The following is a 22,796-nucleotide window of genomic DNA, read 5'->3' on the forward strand; positions in this document are numbered from 1 at the left end:
CAGTTTAAGGTATTTTTACAGAAAAGGTGTAAAAAATGCAAAAAATGTAAAAAATGTAAAAAATAGAGGTCTCAATCATCCTAACCTTTCTCATTATTCTTATGGAAAACTAACCTTCTTAAAAGAAAGTTAAACTGCAAACATATATTTGTTATTAAAGATTTCTTCCCTCCTCTTATGTGCACCAGTTGTTGTACTTATTTTTTAAATTCTAAGAGTTATGGTTTATTTATGAAATGTCATAAATGACATTTATGAATGAATGAATGAATTCATTCATAATGAATGAAAATGAATTTAAAGACACTGTAATATCTAACCATAACTGATTTATAATTGCATTCAAATGAAATTCTAAGAAAGCTGAGGCAAAGATTCATTATCTGTTATCATACAAATACCAAGGTTAGTTTGGGTATACTATTATGGTTGAGGCTCTAAGCCAGCTATAAAAACATCTATGGATGTACTATAAATAAGTACTATGAGTGAGTGTCCTTTTTTTTTTTTTTTAATTTTTATTTTATTTTATTTATGACAGTCACGCACACACAGAGAGAGAGAGAGAGACAGAGACAGAGACAGAGACAGAGACACAGGCAGAGGGAGAAGCAGGCTCCATGCACCGGGAGCCCGACGTGGGATTCGATCCCAGGTCTCCAGGATCGCGCTCTGGGCCAAAGGCAGGCGCCAAACCGCTGCGCCACCCAGGGATCCCTGAGTGTCCTTTTGATTCAAGGTATCATAAATAGCCCTTTGAGAAAAAGATATATATTATGCCTGGGCTTTTGAGGGGCTTTAGTCCATTAAAATAGAGAACCAGAGAGATCGAACTGAAAGAAAGAGTCTACCTGTGTCCTCGAATGTCGGACTGGTCACACACTCCTCCAAGTGCAATCCTGTGGAACTCTCGACCAAGAGTTTTGGCCACTGATCTTCCCACACTTGTTTTACCAACTCCAGGAGGGCCAACAAAGCAAAGAATAGGGCCCTTCAGGTTGTTTTTCAGCTGTCTGACGGCCAGGTATTCCAGCACTCTTTTCTTCAGTTTTTCCATAGCATAATGATCATTATCCAGAAGAATCCGGGCTGCTCGAATGTCCAGACGGTCTGTCAACCCCAGAAGTAAGCACATAAAAATTTAAAATGGAACAAGTCCTTTCAAGGCTGGCAAGAATCAAAATACATTTTAGAAAAAAAACGTGACAAGAACGGAAGTGGATCTTTCTAAATGAATCTTCAAGGAGACCTGGACTTGGCTTTTTTGCTTAAGACGATTTACTATTAACCGAAATAGTAAGTGCTACACAATTAAAAACTCAAGGAGTTAATACTTATATCATTTTCTAGATACACATTTTTTCTATGGAGATGGAATGTCTATATGGTCTATTTGTGCCAGCATCAGTTCCTTTTTTTAAAGTATTTTTTTTTCTTATCACAGATGTATTAATTCTAGAAAACCCAATGACACCAATAAAAAAGAAAAAAACAGTCATCTATAATCATGTCCTCAAGAGAGCATCCTTACCTTCACTCTGGTATCTTATTATAGGTTTCGTGTGTGCGTGTGTGTGTATGTGTGTGTAGATGTGCTTCACCTATTTTTCAAAATGAGATTATTTGATGCCTTCAAGTTTTGTAAAATGTTTTTTCACTTAGTGTATTATAAGTGTGACCTTTCAGTGTCAAATGTATTTTTTAGTAACATTTTAATGACTACACAATATTCCATTATTTAATTATCCATACTCATTTAAATAATTCCCTATTGCTAAGCACTTAGGTTATCTATAAATCTTGAGTTATAAAGCATGCTTCACTTTGCATCCTTGTAACTAAACCCCAACATATACTCTTAATTACTTCCTTCAATTAATCTTCTATAAATGAAAGTGCTGGGCCAAAAAAAAAAAATTAAGATGCAAAGAACTGTCTAAGTTCTATCAATTAAACTCACCAGGAATGTAGGAGTTAGGCTTTGTTTATACAGTCAAGCATTCATCAGGTTTACTGATGTGCCTTCCTGCTTAAAATACTCATAGATTAAACTATTAAATAGTCATGAATGTCAGCATGAATTCATCAGCTCAGTGACATCCAGGGTATGGTAATACATGGCCATATGATCATACTGACAGAGAGAGGAAAGGCTAGGAAGGAGGAAAACACACACAAGCCTACTCTTTGAATCAGTTCTTTGGAACCTGCTCTGTGTTTTTCCTATAGAGAGAAAAAAAATAGCCTTAAATGGTAGTTTGGTTCCCAAGCTAGTCTGAAAAAACATAGCAGTAATATATGTAATTTAATTATAATACTGTTGCTTTTAGTCTGGTTAAGAGATTTGGAAAGGGAAGAACAAAACTTCTTCCCCCTTTCCTGGCTTTAGACCCCAACTAATGAATATACAAACAAATGAAAGAAGTTTCAGAGCAGTTTTACAATGCTAACCCAGACCCTAAAATCTACCACAGGAAACACAAAAGAAAACTTCAGACCAATCCTATTCTGTATATTAAAATACAAGTAAAAAAAAAAAATACAAGTAAATAAAATCTATTAAGAGTAATCTACTAAGTCCCAGAGGGATTTATTTTAGTTATGCAAAGATGGTCCAATATTAGGTTATTGATATATTTATTATATCACCTTGTCCAAAAAGAAAAACTTCCCATCAAAATGTCATTTTATACCTTAAAAAGGCATGTGTTATAATGCAACATGCACTCCTAATTAACATTTAGTAAACTAAGAACAGAACTCCATGTAATTCAGAAAAAAACTGAAAATGCTCTGAAGGAATTTCTTCTAAGAAATACACCAAGTAAAGACAACTTTAAAAAGGGACTCAAACTTTTGAGGAAAGATAATTTTCATACTACATAAATCATTATTTTGTGTCTTTTCTATAAAAAATAGATTTTTTCTGAATATTCTTTTTACCGATACAAAATGCATTCTTCCTATTTTGAATAATACGTGTGGGTACAGTAAATAATTTAAAATGAAATGCATACTAATTCCTTGAGTTTTTAATTGTGTAGTACTATGTCTGTTGATACTAAATCTTTACAACTGGAAGACTGAAATGATATCTATTGGCCCTTTCCATTCAAGATTGGAAAATCAGCAAACTTTTCCTCCAAATCTTTCCTTTCTGCTTTTGATGATCTCTATTTACGTAAGCTTCTTTTTCAAAAACTATGAAAGACATTTTCATGGTTTTGTAACCACACAATAATTATTCATATATAATTCTATACAGGAATGGCTCAGAAGCTCAACATGCCTCCTTTTATACAATATACACATTTTCAGTTCTCTGCTGGAATACTAAACAATGAGAAGTACGTTCATATGGGGCAGATACACGAGTGCTACACATCTCTAATGCTGACCCACATCCAGCAGAGACTGAGTTTCTAGCATGTAGGTGGTCTCCTTCTCCTTCTATAGTTATGAAAATAACAACAGCTTTGCCCTGTTTTTATATTTTCTTGTTTATTTAAGTAAAGAATAGGAGTTAGCACTCTTGTGTTCAATTAGTTTTCCTCCAAAATCTGTACAATTACACCATATAACCCTGGTAAAAATTCGATTAGTAAATAAGTTCACTTTTAAATAGGACAAGTGAAAAAGGGAAGAAGCTGAGAGCAACTACTAGGCTACTGTTGGCAAATAATCAAATCTGCAATTTTAATATTCTCAGGGCATTATACTATATACACTATATGCACCTGCATTTCCCTTAAGTCATTAGTTAAATCTTGAAGCACAGAAAAATGTTATGAGATAATATCAAAAGTTCAAAATAAGGCCCCTGGGATTACCCAAGTTATCTAGATGCTCTTAGCACTGTGCTACTGTCGAGAGAAAATAACGGGGTCTGAAAATTGTCACAACTCCACCAACTACATGCAAATAACAATCAACCATATACTACAGGGAAGCTTGGCAGGTGAAAACAAAAGCAGAGCAGTTAAACAACACCTATAAAGCTTAATGTAACTTTCTTCCCTAGGTCTAAACCATCAAATCTCACAGAACATGACCACTTCACTTGAAAAGCAGATACTGGGGCTTTAGTAATTAACAGAAGACTACTGGAACCAAAATGGACTTCCCAACAGCTCAGCTCAATCAGGATCCATAGCTGACCTCAAACTGATCAGGTGACATGATGAGGGGCCAATTCAATGGGAACGAACTTGGGCTCTCCTGCATTCATTTCACACTATGGAATTTCCAAAAAGGATTCTGAATAAAGAATTAAACCAAGAAACTCAGCTTCAGTTTGTTTGATAAGACACCTTCAACTAGAAGGCAATGAAACAAACATGAAATAAAGAAATAAATTTACCAGCATAGTAATATTAACAACTCTATGTATAGTAGCCAAACCCCTGGAAACAACCCAAATATCCATCGAGAGGTAAATGGATGAACTTCTAATTATGCTTAAAGAATGAGAAAAAAGGGAGTACATACTACATCATTCCATTTCTATAACATTTTTGAAAATATGAACTAATCTATAGTGTTTGGGGATGGGGAGGCAAAGGAGGGAGGGATTACAGAGAAAAATGAGAAAATTTAGGAGGTGATGGATACATTCACTATCTTAATTATGATGATGGTATTACAAATACATACATGTTAAAATGCATCAAAAGGTACATATTATTTATGTACAGTTTACTGTTAATTGACTACAATAAAGCTGGAAAATAAAGCAAATAAAACAAAACAATGACTGCTTCTAAACAAGAGCTTCTACAGTTCACCAGTGCAACCTAATTTAATCTAATGAAAATTGACAGGTTCTCAGAATTTCAGAGAACAAAATGTGAATTAGCCTTTTAATTTTATACAAATATTCAGAGAGAAAAACTTAAAAACAACCCAAAATCTAGAGAATGGGATGAATGCAAATTTACAGAGTATTCATGAAAGAATAATTAGTATAACTTAGAATGCACCTGCTTTCTACAACCAGAACCTAAGAACCGTAAGAGGAATGAAATCTAAGGGTTGTCAAAACAAAAGGAAGATGATTAGGCCAATTTCATCCTGGTACCTAGCCATACACATTAACAATGTGTTAGATGGGGTGCCTGGGTGGCTCATTTGGTTAAGCATCTGCCTTCAGATCAGGTCACGATTCCAGGGTCCTGGGACTGAACCCGGCACTGGGCTCCCTGCTCAGCCAGGAGCCGACTTCTCTCTCTCGCTCTGCATGGTGCTCCCCCTGCTTGTGCTCGCTCTCTCTGTGTCAAATATATAAATAAAGTATATATTTTTAAAAAAGCATTAATGATTATCTTGGGGTGCCTGGGTGGCTCTGTCGGTTAAATTGGTTAATCCAAATCTTGATTTCAGCTCACATCATGATTTCAGAGTCGTGGGATTGAGCCCGCTTTGGGCTCTGTGCTCAGCAGGGAGTCTGCTTGGGATTCTCTCCTTCTCCCTCTCCCCCTGCTTGTGCATGCATGCATGCTCTCTTTCAAATAAATAAATCTTTTAAAAAAATGTGATAGATGATATTTTCCAAAAAAACTAATTAAAAAGGAGTATTTTAATCTTAACATTGTCCCAGCATAGTTAACTTAACACATATGTGCTTCATTCTGGACCCTCTAGGAGTCAAAAACAATTTTTTTTTAAATACTCAATACCAGAAAGGATGGTCCTCTATAGATTAATAGGCAAGTATTTTTTAATATCAAAAATTCAACATTCTGAAATCTGGTTTGTATAGCATATCTTTGTGGGGCATAAATGTGTGCTTTAGAGCTAACATCTTAAAAAATCTCTAGCATTTTCTTAAATGTAGGAATTTTACTATCCAGAGTAACATATCTTTAAATTTTCAAAAGTCAAACATACAGCTATTCCTATGCCAGAAGCAGTTCAGGAAATTAATCCACTCTTGAACTCAGTAAACTTTTGTACAGAATACTAACAAGAGTCTGTCCAATAACAGAAATCAAATAAAATGGTTCTAAAAACAATGAAAGTCAACAGACTATTTCTCATCCCACGAGAAAAGAGCATATCCACAGGAAAGAGAAAAGTTCTACTGAAGAACAGAATTTAAACTCATTTAATAGGTTTTTGTATGAGAAAAACAAACTTCCAAATGGTACAAAAGTTCTATTATATAGCTCTATGTAACTATTTCTTTGAATATAAAAGTTCATCATCTGATTGACTACTGGTATTAAGAAACACATCTTTTTTTTTTTTTTTTAATTTATTTATGATAGTCACAGAGAGAGAGAGAGAGAGAGAGAGAGAGAGAGAGGCAGAGACACAGGCAGAGGGAGAAGCAGGCTCCATGCACCGGGAGCCCAATGTGGGATTCGATCCCGGGTCTCCAGGATCGCGCCCTGGGCCAAAGGCAGGCGCTAAACCGCTGCGCCACCCAGGGATCCCTAAGAAACACAATAGAAAATCCTATTTTCTCCAAAATCAGGCAGAAGGCACTTTTGTAGCACCTTCCTGTTTGATCCCAAGACCTAGATGATACAAGTTCAGCATCTAAATAATTTATGTCAAGAATTATAGTAACAGTAAGATAATTAATGGTGAGTATTTCAACAGACTCTGCATGAATTTTCTGAGTAACAATCAGATTGCAAAAAGGTATTATTTTGTTGACTTACCAGTTGTACTTTTGTTCCAAGGAAGTTCCACCATAAGTTCTAAATAATTTCTAGTCAGAGCATATTCTGGCATTGACTGAGGCATTTTTTTGAGTCTGTGGGGAAAGAACACATAGCAAAAATGTTCCAAAACATAGACAACTTCCCTAAAAACACAAAAATCCAGCATCTGCCGTTGTGGGTCAGATATATCACGCAAGTTTGATTTTAAAAGTCTGGAAACGTGTTTTTTTTTTTTTAATCTCGTTATTGTGTTTTATGATGTACTTACAGAACAAAATTAAACAGATAACTGCAAACTGGGGGTGGGGGGGATGCGTGGGTGTGACAGAGAGAACACTGTATCTGATCCTATCCTTGAAATAAGACCTTAGAGTATCAGTATCTCACAGGGGAGGAGTCTCAAGTCCCACTTCTCCACTGATATACCTATTGCAGTAAGATTTAAGTGCCTAACCATGAGTAACACATAATTACATATGTATTTTTTGTATCAGAGATAAAATCAGCTCATAAAAGCAAACTAGTATCAGATATTTAATTTAAAAATATAACTTCCATAATAAATGCAGTGTTTAACAAAGTGTTCTGTCCACAATAGATGTTCTACATTTATTAACTAATGCCAGTCAAGATAAAATATTCCTCAACTACAATTTATGTCCTTAACTGTAAACCTGAGAAAGTCAAATCTTTAGTTACTGAGCATTCACTTAGGTTCATTATAATTCACTAACAAAAGATAATGCAAATTATAATGTGTCAAGTATAGAGAGAAAAACATTGGTTTTCTATTTAACCCTGAGATTATACATATACCCTGCTGTCATCAAGGTTTCTGTGTACTTTATCTTAAACAAAGAGAAACTGACAGTCCCTGCCCTCTAGAGTTTACCTTCTTCTTTCTAAAGGAGAAAAAAGTGACATGTGAAGTACACAATCATAACTGAACAAACACTGTGTCTAAACAAAGTACAGTTCATTCTTTAAGACAATAAAAAGGTAGTTAACAATAATGATTGTGTTTGACAGTACACTCTAGGTAGAAGAGTTGTTATCATTTATACTCAGCAACTGAGAAAAAGATCAGGGAAACTGATGTCCATTCAGGAGTCTTACAAATGTTTTAAAAATCAGATTCTGGTTGAGGAATGAAGAGTGATAATCTGAAGATTCCACAGATCACAGTTATAATCTGAGAATTTAAAAAGCCATGAAAGATAAGAATTGACAATGGAAAGATAAAATGTATAGAGTGGTCTGTAACTATATAAAATATAAGAAAAGGAGAAAGGTCAGAGAATATAAAACAAATAATTCAGCTTTCAGTTTCTGATCCAAAGAAGTAGACTCAAGCTTCCAAGAGCAATAATTTTTAACATTAATATGCAAAATGAATATACCAATGAGTGAATAACTTCTTTTTAGCTTCAATTTACCTTTTTATCTCTTTGACACAGACTTTATGGGCCTGCTCTGGCATACTGGATGTTCGTATTTTTCTCTCTAGCATAACGATGTCATCATTGTCTTCATCCTCATCGTCATCTTCTAAAGTTCCTGGGATGTGTGTAATTCTCCTAATAGGACGTATTGCTATAACCTAAAGTAGAAAGTACAAGTGTAAAACTGTGTGTTACACAAGGTTGTAATTAGTGATGAATAACATTTTCATAATTAGGGTCTACATCTTTAGGAACTAAGTTCAGAATGATAACTAAGAGGCACAAGCACATATAGAAGCAGCAGAATTTAAAAGTGGATCAACATAAAGTAAACCAACATAAAGTGAACATTATTTAAGTATATGCTTATACTATAATGTGAGGAAAACCTCAAGAATGGCTACTAGAAATAATGAAAACATCGAGGAATATCCTTCCTTGAGCTGCTATTGCAGCCACTACTTTCTTGATTATATTACTACTTAGCAATCGGCAAGAGAATAAATCCACTTTTTTCCTCTACATTACAAAATTTCTAAACTTTAATGTTTCCACCACTGGTTCAATTCTCCTTTGTCTCCAACTCACACAAAAGTCTTCCTCCTTGCAAAATATTTCATCTTACCTATGTCCTTTTCAGTTAACTACACACTATTTACTTGCCTGATGTTCTGCTTTTCCAATAAATGGCTTTGACCACCACTTTTCCAATAAATGGCTTGACCAACACTTCCCTTTCCTTCTTGAGTACTTTAACAATTTGTACTTTATACTTTGGCTTTTGTCTCCATTATGCTGAAATTGCTCTCTGAAATCCAACAACTATCCTCTGTGCCAGGTCAAATGGCTTTATTTATGTTGCCTTTCTCCATGATCTATATCATGTTTTAAAACTTCCAAAGTACTCTTCTGAAATTCTCAACTCAATAATATCATGAATCAATACCAGCCATCAATGGAGAAAAATAATGTACAGGTATTTCATTTAAAAGCATAGGAATTGGGATCCCTGGGTGGCGCAGCGGTTTAGCACCTGCCTTTGGCCCAGGGCGCGATCCTGGAGACCTGGGATCGAATCCCACGTCGAGCTCCCCGCATGGAGCCTGCTTCTCCCTCTGCCTATGTCTCTGCCCCCCCCCCTCTGTGACTATCATGAATAAATAAAATCTTTAAAAAATAATAATAAAAAAATAAAAGCATAGGAATTTATTTTTAAACTATTATTGTTATCTATTTAAAACATTCAAACACAAAAAGTCAAAAACATAAGGCAGTAAGTAAATAAAAAAGCAATTTTATAAAGATAGAAATACTAAATATATACTTTTATTCTATACAACTCATTAGCAGATAAAATTAGTATTTTCAAGCATGAAAAACTGAAAAAAGTTTTTTAAAGGAGAGTTAAAAAAACACATCATTTTATTATTTCAATGATTTCATTGTTGAGACATAAATACTTCTTAATGCAATCTTTCTCTTGGCTTTTAAAGAGTGCTTTTCAACTCTTAAGGCAAAGAAACTTTTAGGCTTAACTCCAAATATCATCCTCTGATTCCTACATTTTCAAGTAACTGTGGCCTGTTCGATCATTTTCTAGAGCAATTTTGAACTTTCTCTTTAAGTAGCAGTAATATTTACTGACAGCAAGCTGCAGTCTCCTGTGTCTCCCAACATGGAGTGCTCCTTGCTTTGTCTTTCTGCACAAAACAGATAACTAATGATCTGACCTCAAGTCAGATGTAATTCAGATTTTTGCTGTTTGTTTGAAACAGCACACAAGGGATCTCTGGATGGCTCAGTGGTTTAGCGCCTGCCTTCGGCCCAGGGCGCGATCCTGGAGTCCTGGAATCAAGTCCCACGTCAAGCTCCCTGCATGGAGCCTGCTTCTCCCTCTGCCTCTCTCTCTCTCTCTTTCTCTCTGTGTGTGTGTGTGTGTGTGTCTCATGAATAAATAAATAAAATCTTTAAAAAAAAAAAAAGTAAAAAGAAACAGCACGATGTCCTAAAACAGAAACACTAGACAGGCTGCTCCTGTCTCCGTTGTCATTCTCCTCTAGCCTATGTTCTGCTCCTTCCTTAGTCCCACTAGTGAGAAATCTTTCACCCTGCTCTTCTCTTTCTACAAAGGAACACTGTTGTGTTCAAATCTCGAACACTTTTCTCAACCTTTTACTTCCTTTCCAATAGCCTTCAGAGAACTGTCATTTCCAACTCTTGTCCACATCAAATATATTTTCCTCATCTTAACTCTGCCCACACCTAACAAGAGTAAAATTGAGAGCTCAAGGCAGATTTCAGACAGACCCCATATAAATGTAATGTATAATAATGACAGTATCACAAATCAACAGGGAAGTGAAGAATTCTTTATACTACTGTTGAGTTAAATAAAAAGCTATTTGGGACAATATACAACTGTCATCTTCACTTAAGGACAAAAAAATTATATATAGGTTAAAGAGTTCAATACTTTTTAAAGAAAAATCAGCTAAAGGTAAACTGACAGTGGATAAGTGGATATTTATCAAACTACTGGAGAAGACTCTAAGCTTAGAAGATAGAAAAAGATTAACACAGTTGCACTAAATGAAAATAAAAATGTTTATAAGTTAAAACAAAAAAAATGGGGATTCCTGGGTGGCTCAGTGGTTTAGTGCCTGCCTTCAGCCCAGGGCGTGATCCTGGGGTCCTGGGATCGAGTGCTACATCAGGCTCCTGCATGGAGCCTGCTTCTCCCTCTGCTTGTGTCTCTGCCTCTCTCTTTCTCTCTCTCTGTCTCTTATTAATTAATAAATAAAATCTTAAAAAAAAAAGCCAGATAAACAATGGCACAACATAGTGACAGTCCTTTTAGGAAACAATTTTGTAGTATGTTCTTAATAATATATTTTTAAAAGTTATAGAACGATTTCAATAGATGCAGAAAAAACATCTGCCGAATTACAACATCTACTCATGATAAAAACCTTCAACAGAGCAGGTTTGGAGGGACCATACCTCAATATTATCAAGTTCATATACAAAAAGCCCACAGCTATATCATCTTCAGTGGGGAAAATCTGAGAGCTTTTCCTCTACAGTCAGGAACAAATCAGGATGTCCACTCTCACCACTCACATTCAACTTGGTACTAGAAGTCCTAGCCACAACAATCAGACAACAAAAAGAAATAAAAGGCATCCAAATTGGCAAGGAAGAAGTAAAATTTTTGTTATTTGCAGATGATATACCCTATTTTGAAAACAAGCAAGATTCCACCAAAAAACTGTTAGAACTGATAACTGAATTCAGTAAAGTCACAAAATACAAAATCAATGTACAAAAATCTGTTGCATTTCTACACAGCAATAATGAAGCAGCAGGAAGAGAAATTAAGGAATCAATTCCATTTACAACCATACTAAAAACCATTAAATATATTAATTAGTAATTAATATATTTAATTAATTATAATAATTAAATTAATAATATAATATATAATACATAATAATATATAAATAAATAATAAATAATAATCATTAAATAGAATAATTGATTATAATAATTAATATATTTAATTAATAATTAATAATTAATAATTAATGTATTTAGCCAGAGGTGAAAAAACTGTACTCTGAAAACTATAAAAACACTGATGAAAGGAACTGAAGATGACACAAAGAAATGGAAAGACATTCCATTCTCCTGGATTGGAAAAACAAGTATTGTTAAAATATCTATACCACCCCGAGCAATCTACAATTTAATGCAACCCCTATCAAAATACCAACAGCATTTTTTTACACAGATCTAGATGAAACAATCTTAAATTTATATGGAACCACAAATGACCCTGAATAGGCAAAGCAATCTTGAAAAAGAAAAGTAAAGTGGAGGCATCACAATTCGGGACTTCAAGTCCTATTACAAAGCTGTACTGATCAAATCAGTATGCTACTGGCACAAAAATAGACACACAGATCAATGGGACAGAACAGAAAACCCAGAAATGAACACACAACTATATGGTCAATTAATCTATGAAAACGCAGGAAAGATGGACAGCCCAGGTGGCTCGGTGGTTTAGCGCCGCTTTCAGCCCAGGGCCTGATCCTGAAGACCCAGGATCGAGTACCACGTTGGGCTCCCTGCACGGAGCCTGCTTCTCCCTCTCCCTGTGTCTCTGCCGCACGCACGCTCTCTCTCTCTCTCTCTCTCTCTGTCTCTCATTAATAAATAAATAAAATCTTTAAAAAAATAAAAAAAAGAAAACGCAGGAAAGAATATCCAATAGGAAAAGACTGTCTCTTCAACATCTGTTGAAGAGAAATTGTTATTGGGAAAACCGTTATTAGGAAAACCAGAGAGTAACATGCAAGATTGAAACTGGACTACTTTCTTATACCATATATAAAATTCAAAATGGATTAAAGACCTAAATATGAGACCTGAAACCATAAAAATACTAGAAGAGAACATAGGCAGTAACTTCTTTGACATCAGTCATAGCAACTTATTCCTAAATATGTTTCCTGAATCAAGGGCAAAAGCAACAATACACTACTGGGACTACATCAAAAAAAGTATTCTTTCTCCACAATGAAGGAAACAATCAATAAAACTAAAAGGCAACCTATGGATTGGGAGAAGATATTTGCAAATGACATTTCTGATAAATGATTAGTATCTGAAATACATAAAGAACTTATAAAACTCAACACCCAAAAAAGAAACAATCCAATCAAAACATGAGCAGAAGACATGAGTAAATATTTTTCCAAAGCAGCAGCCAGATGGCCAACAGAAAAGATGCTCAACTTCACTGATCATCAAGGTAATGCAAATCAAAACTATAATGAGACATCACCTCACAACCTGTTAGAATGGCTAAAATCAAAAACTCAAGAAACAAGTATTGGTGGGGATGTGGAGAAAAAGGAACCCTTTTGCACTATGGTAGCAATGCAAACTCATGCTGCCACTGTGGAAAACAGTATGGAGGCTGTGCAAAAAGTTAAAAATAAAACTTCCATATGATCTAGCAATTGCATTACTAGGTATTTATCCAAAGAATACAGGAATACTAACTCAAAGGGATATGTGCGCCTTGATGTTTATAGCAGCATTATTTACAACAGCTAAATTATGGAAACAGCCCAAGTGTCCACTGATTGATGAATGGATAAAGAAGTTGTGGTGTGTGTTGTGTGTGTGTGTGTGTGTATGTGTGTGTATAGACACACACACACACACACACACATATTCACACAATGGAATATTATTACTCAGCCATAAAAAAGACTGAAATTTTGCCACTGGCAATGATATGGATAGAGCTAGAGAGTATAATGCTAAGCAAAATAAGTCAGCCAGAGAAAGACTACCATATGATTTCACTCATATGTGGAATTTAGGAAACAAAATGACCAAGCAAAGGGGGAAAAAAAAAGAGAGGCAAACCAAGAAATAGACTCATAACTACAGAGAACAAATTGATGGTTACCAGAGGGGAGTGGGTGGCAGATAGAAGTAGGTGATGGGGATTAAGGAGTTGTGATGAGCACTGGGTGATGTAAGTGTTGAATCACTATATTGTAAACCTGAAAGCAGTATTACACTGTACATTAACTAAATGGAATATAAATAAAAACTTGAAAAAAAAAAAAGGAAACATGAGATAAACAACCACCCTCTTAAATTATTTTCAAGGAGACTCATCAGTTAATTTTTAAAATATGGAAAACACTGGAAACAACACACAATGTTTGGCAAAGAGAAATGCTTAGTAAATTAACCCTTTTGATGATTCCAAAAATTACTAAAAACAAAAAATGAGAAAATATTACCATGTTTAAAAAAAAAAGACCCAGACATAGAAAAGGACCAGAAAAAAACCCATTGAATTCAGAATATTATCAGTAATTTGCGTGGTAAGTGACAATGAAATTTTTGTTTTGTTCTTTTCTTTATTCCTCCAATTTTTTTTTTTACTTCAAAAAAACTGAATCTCACATCACACAAAACAACTGGAAACATAAAGAAGTAGACTGAAAGAAATATTTACCCGCTTATCATCATCTTGCTTGTGTTTTCTGGTTTTCTGAAGTAATTTCAGGCCTTCAATTTGTCTGACAAGCAATGGTATGGTCATCTTGAACCGTTCCTCCAGACTCACAGCATCTAAAATCTAAGGGAACATGAGTCAGTTAGTAGAATCTTTCAGAAACACATGCTCCCAAAATGAAGCAGTCAGAGATATGAATTAGATTGTTAAGTAAAGGAGACAACTATCAATATTCACAGCTATGGTATGGCCAATACAACCAGATTATTATATTAAATTACCAGAATCCTAAAAAAAGAAAAAAACCATCTTGACTTTTCGTCTAAAAATAAATCCATGTATATTGTTCCAATAGCAGGAACAAAACATATATTTAAGGTCAACTCTTTCTGTGAATTATTATCTTAAAACTCAGAATGTGTCTACATATTAGGCCTAAACAAATTCTAGTTTTGAAATCGTGAATTTTTATATTCATGAAAGAATAGGAGCACTTTTAACCAACCTCCATTAATGATCTGAGTAACTATGCTCTCCATTCTCTCAAACATCCTTCCTGATGCCCACAGTTCATCCTCTGGTACTCCTGCACTCTTCTGCTCCTATCAGTAGAGTTGTATTCATGTGTTTTGAGTAAGGTGTTTATATACCTTTCTGTTAGATGCACTTGCTATTATAACTTGTTAGATTTGCTACATAATTGTTAAGACATAATGTTTAAAATATTAAATATACTGATAAAATAAAGGTTTCAATGAAAACTAAGTTAAATGTTTTAAGAAGATTCAATAAAGCAAGACTGCTTAAAAAACACGGTAAAAATTAGTGTGCAAGAGGGGCACCTGAGTGGCTCAGTTGGTGAAGCATCTGCCTTCGGCTCAGTCATGATCCCAGAGTCCTGGGATCGAGCCCCACATCGGGCTCTCTGATCAGTTGGGAGTCTGCTTCTTCCTCTCCTTCTGCCCCTCCCCCTGCTCATGCACATGTGCTCTCTCTCCCAAATAAATAAAATCTTAAGATAAATGAGTGTGAAAGAAAACTTACAGTTTTAGGAAAAAACATGCAAATCTAAGATTCTGCATTTTTCATATCTTTACAACTCATTTCTCTTTAAAGAATAGAAACTGAACACTAGAAACTGAAATAAGTAGAAAATGAGTGAGTTTCTATTCTCTTTAAAGAATAGAAACTGAACACTAGAAACTGAAATAAGTAGAAAATTATCTATGGAAATGCATAGATAATGCATCATAGGTATGCTTTATTTAAGAAACGTCATGAAGGGGCAGCCCAGGTTGCTCAGCAGTTTAGCGCTGCCTTCAGCCCAGGGTGTGATCCTGGAGATCCAGGATCGAGTCCCACATCAGGTTCCCTGCATGGAGCCTGCTTCCTCCTCTGCCTGTGTCTCTGCCTCTCTCTCTCTGTGTCTCTCATGAATAAATAAATAAAATATTTAAAAAAATAAAAAGAAACATTATGAAGAATTTTAATAAAGTAGGCCACACAAAGAAAAGGTCACAGCTCCACATGTTTAAAAAATAGAAAGACAAAATATATTATTTTTAAGTCAAATATTTACCATTTTTAAAAACTATTCTCCACTCTTTTTCCATAAATTGACGAACTAGTAGTACTGATAATGTAAGTAAAAGAGCTGCCTAAGTATACAAAAATGTAAAGCAATCACTTTTAATAGTCAATTTCAGCGTAAGAGCATTTTAACTACTTTTATGCATCTCTAGTATGTCTTGCTAAAGGTCAAAATTTATATATCGAATAAAAGCTGACAAAAAAACTCAGTATTTAAGAAGAGAATACTGTACCTGAAGCTTCTCTTTGTTGCTTGTTCGGATAATTGAGGTCAGAATGTCTGGTAAAGCTTCCCTTGGAAGACTATCTAAAAGGCGTCTTAGTTTAGCAACTGCAGGGACAGACATATCCAACATTTCAACCAACTACAAGGAAAAAGAAGTCTTTTTAATGAAATCTGGCATTATTTGTGAAATTAAAAAATCAGATTGCTATACAGGTTTAATATTTGGGCCTCAGAGTCTTTGTTTCTGAAAGATCACTGGTTACTATAGTCCAGGCATTTTACTGGTCTCAGAAGAAAAGGGAAGTACATTCAAAATATCAATCATAATTAAAAAGCAAAAACAGCTCAGATGTGGATAATACGAATGTTTAAAAGGCTCTGTAAATTTATGATTTTATTTTGAAAAAAATTAAAATTCATAGAAAAATTTTACGATAAACTCCTATCCTTCCCCTAAATTCACCCATTGTTAACATTCTGCCACATTTGCTTTTTCTCTCTGAGCATGTGCACACACACGCACACAGTTATTGCTAAACATTTTAGAGTAAGCAGCAGACATCATGACCCTTGTTCTTAAGAACAAAGGTATTCGCTTATATAATCATAGAATAATTACCAAATTCTGGAAATTTAGTATAGTTCATGCTATTGTGCTAACCAATGAGTAGTTGAAATACTATTGTTTAGTAGGACATTTGGATTAATGAGAATCAGAGCACTGACTGGGAATAAAACAACTTCCAGGGTATATCCTGGAGTTAAGACACATGAAGTTCAAAGCAGCTTTCAGTAGCCGGGGTTGTTGAAAAGTTCTCCTTTTCTTCTGGACACAGGGGAAGACTGCTCTTTCTCACCTCCCCTGAATATAAATGGGGCCATGAGTCTTGCCTTTATCCATTAAACATGAGGGGGAAGTGACAGTTCCTTCTGGGCAGAAGCATTAAAAACCATTGAAAGATTTGCCACATTTCCTTTTTCAGCCTCAGCAAAAAAGAATACATGTTTCAAGATGAATCTCTAATCCTCTGAGTCCCTAAGTGACTTAATAGGTAGATCAGCACAAGCTCTAGTTTTTGGCATAAAGCAAGAGTGAGAAATACACCTGTGTTATAATATATGCTGAGATCCTGGAGTACTTAAAACAGCAAAGCTTAGCCATACTGACTGACAAATGCTGTGCCTCACTTAAGTCACTCTAAAAAGATTTCTGATGCCACTAACAATCTAACTTCTCTGAAGGCATTGTAATGTAGGAACCTATCTATTGCCTGCCTAGAGTCAAGGGAATGAAAGTGTAGTCATGATGCAGCTATTCAGGTGGGAGAAAATCTAAAGATTCTTTGTCCTAAGAATTCATCCTAAGAAAATAAAACAGTTAAAACTTCTTTTCCAAGCACATACTGAGCACAAACTACTTGATAGACACAACATACTGATCAGTAGGGGATGGCTAAAGCAGAGAAGAATTCAAGTTTGGTAGAACAAACAGAACTATAAGGTAAATGTCAATACAATTTGATGAGCATCTTCTTAACAGGGAGGTATAAAGGATGGTGGAAGCAAGAAAAGGTGCCCTGGGAGCCCACAGGAGTTGGAAAAGCATAAATCTGGGAGAACAGAAGGGACAAAATCATATGGATAAGAAACATCAAGATGTGAAACGCTCTGATGGATAGTGTGACTAAAAATGTGACTAAGTAGAGTTGAGAAGGGCCTTAATGTTATCCTAGGAAATTTTATTCTATCATCATTAAAGTCTTTTTCTCAAGAGAGTCAGGCCCAAAACTTCCTTAGAAGGGCTCAGTGGTTTAGCGCCACCTTCAGCCCAGGGCATGATCCTGGAGTCCTGGGATTGAGTCCCATGTCGAGCTCCCTGCATGAAGCCTGCTTCTCCCTCTGCCTGTGTCTCTGCCTCTCTCTTTCTGTGTCCTCATGAATAAAAAAAAAAAAAAAAAAAAAGTGAAACATGTTAAAAAAAAAAAAAGGGCTCAGTGGACAGGATGAGTCAGAGAAAAAAGAAATCAGGAGATTAGTCAGGAAGCTATTGAAGAAGTCTACTGATAAGGGCTATGTAATACAGAAGGAATGGCAGAAAGTAACTGGAAATGACCTCAATGTCTAAAAAGAGGAAAGATAAAATTATGATATCCAACTCAATGAAATTTATTAAAATATTTAATATGAAAAGTAGACATGGACAGGAAAACAAAATGTAAGACTGAATTTGGACCAAGATCAGAAGACAAGCCAAAAAATTAAACTTGATGCTTGACAGCAGTGAAATTATGGTGATGTTTCTCTCTAAAGATTCCTTTAATGTCATTACAATTCTTCACGTTTAAAATTTCTGTTGATTCAAAGTGGGGAGAAGTAAAAAGCAAAGTACAATCTCTATGAAGTTGTGTCCAATAGAAGAACAAAGACCCAGGGAGTATTACCCAGGAAAAAAAGAGAAATTGTTTCTCCCTCTAGCTCCTTCCTAAATGCCAGAATCTGGCATTTATTCTAGTTCTCAAAATGAAGTTCCTCTGTTCAGAGGAGGGTCTTCCTTTTAGTCCCCACAGAAGTTATAGCTCCAAGTTTTTTTTTATTTTCCTATTGTTTACTACACTAGAAGTGTGTTGTTTCAAATGCCACATTAGGTACGGAAACCACAGACTATGAACACTTGCCTTACACTTCTCAATGATTGAGACCTTTAGATACACTCTGATCCTCACAGATCTAGTTACAGTCATTGAACTGCATCAACGGAAAATAGACTACATTTTACAATATGTTCTGATGAGGCCTCAAACAAGATGGGGTGAGGGGAGGAGCTTTCTATTCAATCTAGAGTTTGAAAAACTGAAACATAGAGGGGTGCCTGGGTGGCTCAGTCCATTAAGCGTCTGCCTGCGGCTCAGGTCATGATCCCAGGGTGCTGGGACTAATTGAGCCCCATGTCAGGCTTCCTGCTCAGTGGCAAGCCTGCTTTTCCCTCTCCTTTCTCTGCTTGTAGCTTTCCCTGCTTATGCTCACTCTCCGATGAACAAATAAAATCTTAAAAAAACAAAAAACAAAAAAAAAACCCTTCAAACCTAGAATTAAAAAGTCAAATATTTAATGCACGCCTCACATGTGCTCCCCTCCCAGCATTCCAGTCTTTAATCAAGGCTCTAATCATCTTTGCAAGTAGTCGACTGTAGCCCCGCAAGTCTCACTGTGACCTTGACTTCCAAACCAACTTAGGTAACTTGTTACCTAAATGTTCTTGTGACATATAGCTTGTGCAATATTTTAATTATTAATATTATTTGGTTTAATAAATATCTGGTTCAAAGACACTGGAAGTTATAAGGGAAGCTCTAGAAAGACTCTTCAGAAAAAATTTTAGAAAGCGTTTGCTAATTTTTCCTAGAATGACTTAGGTACGATCTTAGACAAAAGCAAAGTAAAATCAATATATTATATAACTAAATCATTTAAACAAATGCTGCCCTAAAATTTTACCACTCAACAGATTCATCATATCTTAGGGTAGCAAAGGAACTGAAGAAAATAGGGTTTTAAGGAAGAAAATAAAATCAACTCACTTGTACTGCATATTTGTAAAACTGTTCTGATAGTTCTCCTAGCTCCTCCCTAGTTTTACAGGTGTTGGGAAATTCCTCAAGCCGGTCCAACTGTTCCACTTCAGCAACAGGATATGGCTTCTCCTTTAAGACCTGTACAATCTGGAAACGGCACAGGCCTGTAATCAGCAAAGTATAGTGAGGCTTGGGCCAGTTACTGCCTACAACCTGAACCGCCAGGGCAGCCGTCCCAATCCTGAAAAACACACAAAACATCAGTATTAGAAATGTTCAGTGTGGTAGAACAGAAACTTGTCTCAAAAGGTGTTGCCTTTTCTGAGAAATTCTTTAAAAAACAAATAACATCTAACATGGAAATGAATTATTTCTCTATTTAGCAATTAGCAATGGGCTATGAAGTCACTACCATGAGCAAGAGGGGCAAAGCAGGCCATCTCATTCTAATTAGCATCTCCTTTAAGATTAGGTAGAAATTCCTAAAAGCTAAAAATGTAAAAGTACTTGACAATTACATAGCTTAAATTAATTCTGCTAGGAATGAGGTAATATTATACCAGAACAAATATTAGCATTCTAAGCAAGATGGAAATATAAACAGCATAATGTTAAACCAATCTAAGAAATCTCTATAACCAGTTTTGCTACCAACATCAAGCCAGGTTTTTTACACAATCCCTAAAACTTCCACATACCTGCCTTCTCACAAACTGTCATCAAATCTGAGAATATCCTGTGCTCATGAAAAGGAAATTTTTAAATGTGGGGTCTAAGTATTAAGAGGCCACACGCTGTCATGACTGAAGGTATAAACCCTCTTCTATCCTAAGTGGTAAATGCCCCCGATCTAATACTAACTTTAAAAGTTCTATTTTATTTCAGTCGTAGTTCCTTATCAGAACATACAATTCTGGCCAAGTTACATATAAATGTAATTCACAGACAAGAAGTCTCATCCAAACTAAGCCAAAAGTGTACAAAATAGATCCACATTCAGAAGACCTGTCTAGATCCCAAACTAAAATTGTATCTCCTCCCTTCAGCCACAGGAAGGGTTGTAATTTCAGAGAAGAAACTAGAATTAAGGTGACTACAACTCTCAACACCCTATGGAAATAGTAATCCTGGAATATTGTACTTGCCCATCTCAAACATACTCAAACATACTGAATCACTTATGAATACAGCATTTGAATATTTCAGGGGATTTGCTTACTTCTATATGCAGTCAGTTCTCGACTACTTCCTTATAAATTATTCATTCCATAGACTATGTGGAACCTTTCACTTTCTCTGCCACTCAGTTAATTTTGAGCTCTATCTTTCCTTACCACCTTTTCAGTCATATCATGTGTACCAGGGATAAAAACTGATTTAAACAATAACTAAAACCAAAGTATCAGGAAGATAATTTGGTAGAGAGAAAAAAGATGATACATCTTTAAAACCTGAAATGATTTGGCAATTATCTATTATTTTAAGGTACTTGTGTTGTGGCTGCTTTTCTTCAGTCATTAATGGTAGTAGGCTGTATCTCCCATTTCCTGAAAGCCAACTCAGATTGCCGGAGAAAGCTAGCAATAGCTGAACTGATTAGAGACCAAGACTACGTGGTGAGATGTGCACTGGGTGTTATGCTATATGTTTGCAAATTGAATTTAATTAAAAAAAAAAAAAGTTAAAAAAAATTGTTAATTAAATTTAAAAAAAGAGAGACCAAGACCACAATTTCCTGTAGATGGTGCCCATCAATGCTTGCACAATGCAGAGTTCACTGCTCTGTCTACAAGCAACATCAACAGATGACAAACCGGATCCCTGGCCTAAGGGGTTTCCAAACTGGAACCAAGGAGAAACCAGAGAAAGAGAGAGACGAGATAAGTCCAAACCTCCAGATTAGGAGATAAATTTAATTACTGGAGCCACGTCATTCATTAAAAGTGAGACTAAAAACGAGTTTTGTTACAAAGCAAGTAAAATACTATGTTAACTGTGAAAAGAAGATGTTCCAAATTGAAAAGAGATTAAGCTAGATTTAGATTATGCCTCTTCTCCTAATGAGATAAAATATATAAAGGTTTTACATCTGTTAATTGGGTCTTACTTTACATTGCTTATAGTTGACTAGAATGTACCCTTTTTAAAGAAAAACATGATCTGTGAAATGGTAAGATGGCTAAAAAGAATACCTGATGAAGACATTTTGGGTGAAAAGCTTTGTGAAAAAGGACAATGTTTAATGTTATTTTAGACAAGTTCTATTGTATATTGGGCTCTAGGTTTTACATACAAATATAGATAGTAAGTAAACAAAATATACAATTAATCTAATACTTCCCTACTATGATACATAACAGACTTCATATCAAGTTAGTCATCTTTCTAAATATTCTAGTTCTTCTATTAATATTTGTTTTATTAGGCATGACCATAAGGCAACATTCTGATTTTGCAAAAGACCCAAGTGTATACAATAAATGAGCGGTGTCTTTTCCCTTTAGGGAATAGCACAGTAAATCTACACCTTAATTATTGTGATATTTTACAGTTCAAAGAATTTTTGAAACTCCTAACTAGGATCTATTTTCAGAGTTGTAAAGTAATTGTTTTAATCCAAACAAAGTCTGATTATGATGCATATGACTTACGTACTTTGGAAACTGACTTAGATAATATAAGATTTCCAAAAATATTTGAGAACCATCAACTGTAGTGGTGGGAAAATCTAAAAACAGCACTACTACAGAAGGCAGTTTTCTAAGATGAGGATAATGTGTAAATATCCAAACTGGTCTATGCCAACCACTTTAAAGCTCTCCATCTTTCTTGGAATCCTCAATCTTCCAAGTCTTTTTCTGTAATGACACTAGTTTAGTTCAGCCCATATTGAGAAAATATGGAACCTTCTGACTCCTCCCCCTAACTCCATTTGTGAAATTTACATTTAAAAGTATCCATTTGGGGAATAATAATACCTCTAAAATACAGGCTTACTGCTCTGTAGCCTACAAAAGGCTTTCATAAATCTCATCTCATTACATACTACCTTTCACTCTTGTGAGGAAGGTAGCACCATTTCCTTATTATAAATTAGTAACTGAGATTCAAAAAGGGCAAAGAGATTAGTTATCCATGATTACAAAGATACTGCATAGGCAATAGGGGATCTGAATTAGTTTGGTTTTACGACAAATTTTATTTTTACCACTGTTAACAGACAATGTCAATTTGTGCCTATAATATAAATAC

At 35.2% G+C, this 22,796-nt stretch overlaps 1 protein-coding gene across 1 annotated transcript in view; it reads right to left on the reverse strand.

The window, feature by feature from the left end:
* Positions 1-22,796, reverse strand: part of LONP2 (lon peptidase 2, peroxisomal) — a 97,015-nt gene that overhangs the window by 68,498 nt on the left and 5,721 nt on the right. Inside the window, exons 2-7 of the mRNA XM_041765656.1 lie at positions 19,551-19,785; positions 15,980-16,111; positions 14,157-14,279; positions 8,105-8,268; positions 6,666-6,760; positions 852-1,110 (exon numbers count right to left, since the gene is read on the reverse strand). Of these exons, the coding sequence (XP_041621590.1) occupies positions 852-1,110; positions 6,666-6,760; positions 8,105-8,268; positions 14,157-14,279; positions 15,980-16,111; positions 19,551-19,785 (1,008 nt within the window). The remainder of the gene's footprint in view (positions 1-851; positions 1,111-6,665; positions 6,761-8,104; positions 8,269-14,156; positions 14,280-15,979; positions 16,112-19,550; positions 19,786-22,796) is intronic.

Source organism: Vulpes lagopus, chromosome 8 (genome assembly GCF_018345385.1).
Source record: "Vulpes lagopus strain Blue_001 chromosome 8, ASM1834538v1, whole genome shotgun sequence".
In the NCBI taxonomy this organism is placed as follows: domain Eukaryota; kingdom Metazoa; phylum Chordata; class Mammalia; order Carnivora; family Canidae; genus Vulpes; species Vulpes lagopus.